The sequence below is a fragment of the Zalophus californianus genome, chromosome 16 (assembly GCF_009762305.2).
Source record: "Zalophus californianus isolate mZalCal1 chromosome 16, mZalCal1.pri.v2, whole genome shotgun sequence".
NCBI classification, from domain to species: domain Eukaryota; kingdom Metazoa; phylum Chordata; class Mammalia; order Carnivora; family Otariidae; genus Zalophus; species Zalophus californianus.
In genome coordinates, this window is record NC_045610.1 from 41,814,792 (window position 1) to 41,824,877 (window position 10,086).

Here is a 10,086-nt window from a genome sequence, read left to right on the forward strand (position 1 = left end):
AGAAAGGTTCCATCTGCAGGGTGGAGGAAGAACCCATGGACAGTCCCTTTCTGTCCCAGTTCCTTCTTCCTCTTGCCTCCCTCCAGCTGTGTTATTTCCAAAACCTACCCTTCCTCCAACTTGGTTCCCCAACCCTGACCCTGAGTGTTTGATTTGGAACAAGAGGGCAGAGGATTACATGGGCCACTTAAAGTCCAGGTTCCTACTTCAGCCCCACCTCCTGAGTTTGGCCTGACCCCTGACCCCTCCAGCTCCAGCCCCACCCCCGCCCAACCATCTGCCCTTGGCTGCTTACCTTCAATGTGCCCATCATGCCTCTTGCCCAGCGGCACCTCTCAGAGAGCAGGAAACTCCAGAGACTCAAAGAGACGTCCTGCACCCAGGTCCTGTCTGTCTTTTATCTTTCTATTTCCCATTCTGCATAATGATTCAGGAGCCTAAGGACCATCCAGGAGATTTAACTATGGCTATCTTCATTATTTTGTCCCTGTGTAGTGTGCTGGTGACGGCCATGGGTGATGGCGGGAGTGAGAAAGGAGTGGAGAGGGAATGTAAACCCGGCCAGCCTCCCCGCTGCCCCTCCGTGTCCCCCAGTGCCCAGCCCGGGACACACCCCGGCCAGAGCCAGCCGGTTGCAGACCTGAGCCGAGAGGAGCTGACAGCCGTGATGAGCTTCCTGACCCGGCAGCTAAGGCCAGGCCTGGTGGATGCAGCCCAGGCCCGCCCCTCGGACAACTGCGTCTTCTCGGTGGAGCTGCACCTGCCCCCCAAGGCCGCAGCCCTGGCCCACCTGGACAGGGGGAGCCCCCCACCTGCCCGGGAGGCACTGGCCATCGTCTTCTTTGGCGGACAACCCCAGCCCAACGTGAGTGAGCTGGTGGTGGGGCCACTGCCCCGGCCCTCCTACCTGCGGGATGTGACGGTGGAGCGTCACGGGGGCCCCCTGCCTACCACCGCCGCCCCGTGCTGATGCGAGAGTACCTGGACATAAACCAGCTGATCTTCGACAGAGAGCTGCCCCAGGCTGCTGGGCTCCTGCACCACTGCTGCTTCTATAAGTGCCAAGGACAGAACCTGGTGACGATGCCCACGGCCCCCCGAGGCTTGCAGTCAGGGGACCGGGCCGCCTGGTTTGGCCTCTACTACAACGTCTCAGGGGCTGGGTTCTTCCTGCACCCCGTGGGGTTGGAGTTGCTGGTAGACCACAAGGCTCTGGACCCTGCCCGCTGGGCCATCCAGAAGGTGTTCTTTCAAGGCCGCTACTACGAGAGTTTGGCCCAGCTGGAGGACCAGTTTGAGGCTGGCCTGGTGAACGTGGTGCTGATCCCAGACAATGGCACAGGTGGGTCCTGGTCCCTCAAGTCCAAGGGGCCTCCCGGTCCGGCTCCTCCTCTGCAGGTCCATCCCCAGGGCCCCCGCTTCAGTGTCCAGGGGAGTCGAGTGACCTCCTCGTGGTGGACTTTCTCCTTTGGCCTTGGAGCTTTCAGTGGCCCCAGGATCTTTGACATCCGCTTCCGGGGAGAACGACTAGCTTATGAGATCAGCTTCCAGGAGGCCTTGGTCGTCTATGGTGGAAATTCCCCTGCAGCAATGCTGACCCGCTATATGGATGGCAGCTTTGGCATGGGCAAGTACTCCACTCCCCTGACCCGGGGGGTGGACTGCCCCTACCTGGCCACCTACGTGGACTGGCACTTCCTTCTGGAATCCCACACCCCCAAGACAATACGTGATGCCATTTGTGTGTTTGAACAGAACCAGGGCCTCCCCCTGAGGCGACACCACTCAAATTTCTACTCCCATTATTTTGGGGGCCTTGTAGAGACAGTGCTGGTGGTCAGATCTGTGTCGACCTTGCTCAATTATGACTACCTGTGGGATATGGTCTTCCATTCCAGTGGGGCCATAGAAGTCCGATTCCACGCCACCGGCTACATCAGCTCAGCATTCCTCTTTGGTGCCGCCCGAAGGTACGGGAACCAGGTTGGGGAGCACACGCTGGGCACCGTGCACACCCACTTCAAGGTGGATCTGGATGTAGGAGGTAAGACATCCCTGGGGAAGCAAGGATTCCCGCAGAGGGGGCTGAGGTCTCCATGCCTAGCTTTAAGAACTGTCACTGAAACATTAAAAATATAAAAACATATGAAGTAAAGGTGAAAGTCGGATTCCACAGAGATTTTCATCCTTAGCAGATCGGTTATTCTTGCATACTTAAAAATAAAATTCTTCCATATTTTAAAATATGGCATCTGCAATATTTAATAAATTATAACATTTGTTATATTGTATACCATCTGTAAATATGACATACTGATATAAATATTTCAAATTTTTATTACCAAATTTGATTCATAACATACATATATTTTGCCACCTCTGTTTTTTCAGATAACTGCATATCATTCATGCAAGCAACAGTTACTAAATCCGTTTTCTCTTTTTTAGAGAGAGGGAGCAGGGGGAGGGGCAGAGGGAAAGAGAGAGAATCTTATGCCGGTTCTACACCAGGAACGGAGCCCAATGTGGAGCTCCGTCTCATGACTCTGAGATCATGACCTAAACTGAAATCAAGAGTCGGACGCCTAACTGACTGGCCACCCAGGCTCCCCATGAATGCATATTTGTGCCAATCACTGCATTAATGCAATTTAACAAAAGAAACAGCATCCCTACTCTCAAGAGGCTTACATTCTAACAGAGGAGTGGAGAACATGTGGAGTGCCTTGAAAAATGTGTATGATAGAAACACTTTTATGTTTAACTGCTCTGTGCCTCACTTTACCCAAGTGTAAAAATGGTGTAACAGTGCATTCTTAGTAAGACTATTTGAGGATTAATGATGAGTACTTTAAAATGCTTTCTCTTTAAAAAAAAAAAAATTCTTTCTTTCTTTCTTTCAATAATCTCTACACCCAGCATGGGACTCGAACTCACAACCCCAAGATTGAGAGTTGCTTGCTTTTCCGACTGAGCCAGTCTGGTGCCCCAAAAACGCTTTCTCTTTTGAAATAATTTTAGACTTAAGAAAAGTTGCAAACGTTGTCCAGTTCCCATATACCCTTCACCCAGTTCCCCCTAATGTTAACATCTTACACAACCACAGTATGGCAATCAAAACCAGGAGATTAACATTATTACAGTACTATTAACTAAACTACAGACCTTATTAGAGTTTCATTAGTTCTTTCATTAACTTTCTTTTTCTGTTCCAGGATCTAATCCAGGATCCCACACTGCATTTAGGCAACTTTTCTCCTTAGTTTCCTCCAATCTATGACAGCTCCTTAGGCTTTTCTTGTCTTTCATGACCTTGACACTAAGGAAGATTTGGGTCATTATTTTATACAGCGTCTTTCAAATCGGATTTCTCTGTTATTTTCTCATGATTAGATTGAGATTGTACTTCTTTTTTTTTGCAAGAAAACCAGAGAAATGACATTATGCCCTTCGCAGTGCATAATATCAAGGGGTACATGAGGTTGAGATGTCTTATTACCAGAGATGTTGACCTCAAGAACTTGGTTAAGATGGTGTCTTCTGGCTTTCTCCATTGCACAAGTTACTACTTTTCCAGGGCACCTGGGTGGCTCAGTCAGTTAAGTGTCTGTCTTCAGCTTGGGTCATGAGCCCAGGGTCCTGGGATCAAGCCCCACTTTGGGCTCTCTGCTCAGCAGGAAGCCTGCTTCTCCCTCTCCCTCTGTCTGTCAGTTCCCCCTGCTGTGCTCTCTCTCTCTCTCTCTCTCTCTCTGTGTCAAATAAATAAATAAATAAATAAATAAATAAATAAAATCTTTTTTAAAAAGTTAGCATTTTTCCATTTGCAGTTAATCAATATCTTGGGGCAATTACTGTGATGCTATGCAAATATCCTATTTCTTTTCTTCTTAAATTCTTGCCCACTGATTTTTAGCATCTGTTGGTAGACTTTTTTTTTTTTTTGCTAGAATTATTACTGCAATATTTCCCTACTGGTCATCTCAATTTTTTTCTTTATTCTTTATACATTGATTAATTAGAATTCTCCAAAGGAAAAGTTATCCTCCTTTTACATTGATTTATGCATGTAATTATTCATAACTGCATTGATTCATGGATATTTATTTTATCCTAAGGTTTACAACCCAGCAGTGTTATTTATTCTGTTCCTTGCACTGTTCCAATATTGGTCATTGGGAGATGCTTCCAGTTGGTTCTTGTGTCCTTTCGATATGCCTCCATCCTTTTTGGAGTGCTTCTTTCTTTTTGGCACCACAGGATGTTCCAATTTTTTTTTATTCACCTGAGAGAGAGAGACAGAGCACAAGCAGGGGGAGAGGCAGAAGGAGAGGGAGAAGCAGAATCCCCGCTGAGCAGGGAGCCCGATGCAGGGCTCAATTCCAGGACCCTGAGATCATGACCTGAGCCAAAGACAGATGCCTAACTGACTGAGCCACCCAGGCGCCCCAGGATATTCCAATTTGATCTTGTATTTTCCCTGCTCCAGCCCTGGAATCCAACCCCCTCTCCAAGGAGCTCTGGTTCCTTTTTACTGGAGGATACTCTTTAGAAACCAAGCCCAGGGTACCAGGAGTGCTCATTAGCAATGGGACATCATTGCTTTTAGGCTCACTCATTGGACTTAACTAGAAAAGATGCATATGTATTCCACCTGACACACACATCTCTCTTTATCTCTGTACCTAAGCGAGGACGTCTCTTCAAACTCTTTGAACCGTGCCTGACAAGTAGTGAGAAGTATTAGCCATTGTTGCTGTCATTGTTGTCCATATGAGCCCACTGTGTGGATGTTCCGGAAAGAACTGTTGGCCTTTAATTGTCACCTATGGGTAGAAACCCTGGGGTGTGGACGGAGGGTCAGTGAATCCACAAAAGGAAAGAGGGAGTCTGCTTCATCAGTCTCTGCTCTCTGCTTTGGCTTGTGTTCGTTTATTGCTCTTTGGTCTCAGATCCCTTAAGTTGACTCCTAATAGGATACCTAGTGAGATTCTGATAAAAATCATTCAAAATTCCCAGAGTTCAAGGAACAGACCGTGCCTTTGGCCCTGTTCTTAATTCCTTGCCAAACCCCAGATGATAGGAAGCACCACAAAGCTCTGGCAGCATCGGGCCCTGGCTCCGATTTTCCTTCCCTCTGGCCTGCACCACTGCTGTCTGCATGGAGTATGCCCCCTCAATGTGGCTCTCCTGCGTGTGCCACTGTGTGGGCAGTGCAGACCCCAGAGTAAGACTGGGGTCGCCAGCACCACCATCATGGTAACCACATACCCTTGGTGACAAGCCAGAGCACGTTACTTAAATTCTCTAAGCCTCAGTTGTCCCATCTGTACAATGGGCACAGGTGTAGTTCCTCCTTTATAAGGCTGCAGTGCAAGTAAAGCCTCAGTGCCCTGCGGTGCAGAGCTCCTTGAGGAGGAGTGAAGGTGAGCAACCACTGTTCCTATGTTCATGATAAGGCAGTTCTGGTGACGCTATAGGGCTTCAGACATGAGGCATAGGGTCAGAAGGAATCTGACTGCACATTGCCTGCTAGGCTGCTCCAACTTCAGGTCAACCATCCTCCCTTGCAGGCCCTCAAAGGGAGGACGTCAGTGAAGGCCCAGTCACAAGGCATCCAGCATTATTACCAGAGATGACATTAGGCAGAAAGACCTTCTCCAAATCTCTGGATCAGGGATATCTTGGGTGGAGGGAAGGGAAGCAGGGACACACTCCATTCTGGGTTTCTCCTTGGCCCCACTCTGAAGCGGTGAGTGGCGGAGCAGGGACAGAGTCCAGAGGGGCAGGGCAGCTGCATTACCAGCCCTCCCTCCCCCCACCGCCTCCACCCCACCCCGCCCTCCCCGCAGGACTGGAGAACTGGGTCTGGGCTGAGGACATGACCTATGTCCCCACGGCGGTACCCTGGAGCCCCGAGCACCAGATGCAGAGGCTGCAGGTGACCCGGAAGCTGCTGGAGACCGAGGAGCAGGCCGCCTTCCCCCTGGGAGGCGCCCTCCCCCACTACGTGTACCTGGCCAGCAACCACAGCAACAAGTGGGGTCACCCGTGGGGCTACCGCATCCAGCTGCTCAGCTTTGCTGGGGAGCCGCTGCCGCAGAACAGCTCCTTGGAGAGAGCCTTCAGCTGGGGGAGGTGAGTGGCGGGTGTCAGCGCTGGAGGAGGTGGACTGTAAGAAGGGCCCATGTTGCTGAGAAGCTACTTGGCCCCAATCTCCCGTGGGTGTGCATGCACACACACAATCACACACACACACACATTCCTGAGGCCACAATCTTAATGCCACTCCAAATGAAGCCTACTGGATGGACGGATAGATGGAGAACTCCATGCTGACTCAAATATAATAAGATGTTGAAGGTGGAATCTAGGTTGTGGGTTCATGGGTGTTCACTGGGCCATTCTTTCAACTTTTCTGCACGTTTAAAATGTTCACAATAAAAGTTGGAGGAGAAAACAAAGAGTAAGAGAGGAACACGGATCTGAGGGAACATGCCCTAACATCCAGGCATTTGACATCCTGGAATGGACTGAAGATGGGAATCAGGCCACATCTACACACATGCGTCCACGGTGCGGGCTCAGATCTGGATGGACGCGTGAGGATGACATTCCTATCTGAGGTCTGAACAGTGGGCCGGTGGACGTTGGTAATACAGGATATGGAACAAACTCAGGAACTCTATGGGACAGAGAGACAGAAAGAGAACAAGTGTACAGAGAATGAAAATGAGGCTCGACACCGCGAGACCTTTGTGCTCATTTCCCCTTTGTGTTCCCTCTTCAGTGCGGCTTCGGGCAGTAGGACAGCTTGGTGACCTCGTGATCGAATCCAAATCTCCTATGGGGTACCATCTGGCGGTGACCCAGCGGAAGGAGGCGGAGCGAAGCAGCACCAGCATCTACAATTTGAACGACCCTTGGACTCCCACTGTGGACTTCGCTGACTTCATCAACAATGAGACCATTGCTGGAGAGGTCCATTGACCGTGGAGGAGGTGGAAGCAAGAGGGGGAGGCAAAGGAAGCAAGGATGAGCCACCTTGTTCACTCCTAAAGCCACATTCCTTGGGGGTCTTTAGGACCTACCAAGAAAGAAAGCTTTGTGATTTCATATTCTTCCTGGGCTGGCAAGGGGAATCCTCACACCCGAGGCTGCTGGAGGAGGCGGGCCTGTCCCTCACAAAGCCAGGCCTCAGGACCCTCTTTTTTCTCCCCTGCCAGGACTTGGTGGCCTGGGCGACGGCTGGTTTCCTGCACATCCCACACGCAGAAGACGTTCCCAACACGGTGACGGTGGGGAATGGTGTGGGCTTCTTCCTCCGACCCTACAACTTCTTTGACCAGGACCCCTCCTTCGAGTCTGCGGACTCGGTCTATTTCCGGGAGGACCAGGATGCCGGGGCCTGCGAGGCCAACCCCCTGGCTTGCCTTCCCCAGGCTGCTGCCTGTGCCCCAGACCTCCCTGCCTTCTCCCATGGGGGCTTCTCTCACAACTAGGGGGTCCCCGGGACGGGAAATATGGTCAGGGGCCCCAGGGCCAGGGTGCGTGGGGAGGGGAGCGGTAGGTGCTGGGCCAGGCGGCCTGGCGCCCTCTTCTCTTCCTTCCTTCCACCCCAAGGCTCCCTGCCTCCCCTTCTCCCCAGGCCCCCTCTCTGTCGCCCTCCCTGACACCCCCTCCCTGCTGGGAGTATCCTGAGCCTGTGATGCCTGGCACTGGGGGAGGGGCAGAGACATGACTCAGCTTTGTTGACCCCAGACCTGCTGGGTTCCCGTCCCACAGAGAAGAATGGCTAGCTGAAGCCCGGACTGATGGCCAAGTTTTCCCAGAAGATTCGTGTTTCTTCTAACAGTTTTTTAATCTTACCTTTTTTTTTTAACAAGATATGATTCGCATGCCATTAAATCCACCCTTTTAATATGTACAAGTTAGGGGTTTTTAATATATTTACAGAGTTGTGCAACTGTCACCCCTATCCAATTTCAGAGTGTTCTCATCATCTGAGAAAGAAACCCGGGACCTGTTAGCACTCACTCTCTCTTTCCCCTCCAACCCCTTCCGGGCTCTAGGCAACCACTTGTCTTTCTGTCACTATAGATTTGCTGATATGCTGGACATTTCGTATAAATAGATTCGTACAGTACGTGGCCTTCTGTGATTGGCTTCTTTCCCTCAGCATCATGTTTCTTTTTTTTAATTTTTTTATTGTTATGTTAATCATCATACATTACATCATTTGTTCTTGATGTAGTGTTCCATGATTCATTGTTTGTGCATAACACCCAGTACTCCACGCAGAACGTGCCCTCCTTAATACCCATCACCAGGCTAACCCATCCCCCCACCCCCCTCCCCTCTAGAACTCTCAGTTTGTTTTTCAGAGTCCATCGTCTCTCATGGTTCGTCTCCCCCTCCGACTTACTCCCCTTCATTCTTCCCCTCCTGCTATCTTCTTCTTTTTCTTTTTTCTTAACATATATTGCATTATTTGTTTCAGAAGTACAGATCTGTGATTCAACACTCTTGCACAATTCACAGCGCTCACCGTAGCACATACCCTCCCCAATGTCTATCACCCAGCTGCCCCATCCCTCCCACCCCCCACCACTCCAGCAACCCTCAGTTTGTTTCCTGAGATTAAGAATTCCTCATACCAGTGAGGTCATAGGATACATGTCTTTCTCTGATTGACTTATTTCGCTCAGCATAACACCCTCCAGTTCCATCCACGTCGTTGCAAATGGCAAGATCTCATTCCTTTTGATGGCTGCATAATATTCCATTGTGTGTATATATACCACCTCTTCTTTACCCATTCATCTGTCGATGGACATCTTGGCTCTTTCCACAGTTTGGCTATTGTGGACATTGCTGCTATAAACATCGGGGTGCACGTACCCCTTCGGATCCCTACATTTGTATCTTTGTGGTAAATACCCAGTAGTGCAATTTCAGCATCACGTTTCTGAGCTGTGTTGGTCCCTTATGGCTGAGCACCTTTCTACCACGTGGAGAGACCACACTTTGTTCATCCGCTCTTCCACTGATGGCCAATTGGGTTGTTTCCACTTTGTGGACAAAGCTGCTGTGAACATTCGTGGACAAGCTCTCACGTGGACAGACGTTTTCGTTTCTCTCGGGCACACGCCAGGGCGGGGGCGGGGGGTGGGGATTGCTGGGGCGCACGCTCACCCGAGGCTTAACCTTTTGAGAAACCGCAGACTGTTGTCCAAAGTGACTGCACCATTACTTTTCCTTTCTTCTTCTTTTAATTGTGCTAAAACATACATTGCATACAATTTACAATTTACAGAAAGGGATCATTTTTAGATGTACAGTTGAGTGTCATTAGCATTCAGAAGCTTTCTGGGGCCTGCCAGGCTCCTCCTCTGCCCTTGGGTCTGGAATCTGAAGATGAGGCCTCTGGAGACCAGCTGTTCTCTCAAGCACCGGGGCGGGATCCCCACTAGGTCCATGTTCCTCTTATTCTAGCACATTCCTTCTCCCTGTGTTCTGCTTCTTCCTCCTCCCCCTCTTCTTGCTACTTCAGCTTTTGCTCCCTGGCATTTCCCTCCTCTCACTACCTGAATAAAAATGTTTCTCCTGTCATCTTGTCATCTGTCTACACTGCCGAATAATCTGCTTCTGAGTTCCTTCCATGGACGGAGACCGTGTGGAGTAAGCTTTTGAGAAAGGGTAGGATGGTCAGGTGACAACAGCAGTTGAGGGGGTTTTGTGGGTAGAAGGTTCCCAGAGCCAAGAGTGACAGGGGCCTCCACTGCAGCAGTGAACACAGATGACAGGAATGTCACCGAAGATAGGAACCAGAAAGCATCAGGAGCCTTGGGCCCCAGGCCAGGAGCTGTCTGGTCCGGGGCGGGCATGCCAACGAGCCAGGGGTGTCTCAGTGGGGACCAGCTGGCCGGGTCAGGCAACAGCCTCCAGGGCCTCCCACCCCCACTGGCCTTCCTGGGGTGTAACCTATGAATGGGCATAAATAAGAACTGGAACATTTTCCAGAAAAGAGTGTGGGGCAGGAGTAAGGTGGGGAAGTGCCTCCAGACCAGAGAAACCCATGGGGTATGT

At 50.4% G+C, this 10,086-nt stretch overlaps 1 protein-coding gene across 1 annotated transcript; it reads left to right on the plus strand.

The window, feature by feature from the left end:
- The first annotated feature begins 463 nt into the window (after positions 1–463).
- LOC113939057 (membrane primary amine oxidase-like) lies at positions 464–8,166 on the plus strand. Its single transcript, XM_035724394.1, is given in 5 exon segments — positions 464–944; positions 947–2,044; positions 5,850–6,134; positions 6,848–6,978; positions 7,224–8,166. Coding segments are annotated over 5 exon segments (2,271 nt in total). The 3' UTR covers positions 7,500–8,166.
- The last annotated feature ends 1,920 nt before the right edge of the window (positions 8,167–10,086 follow it).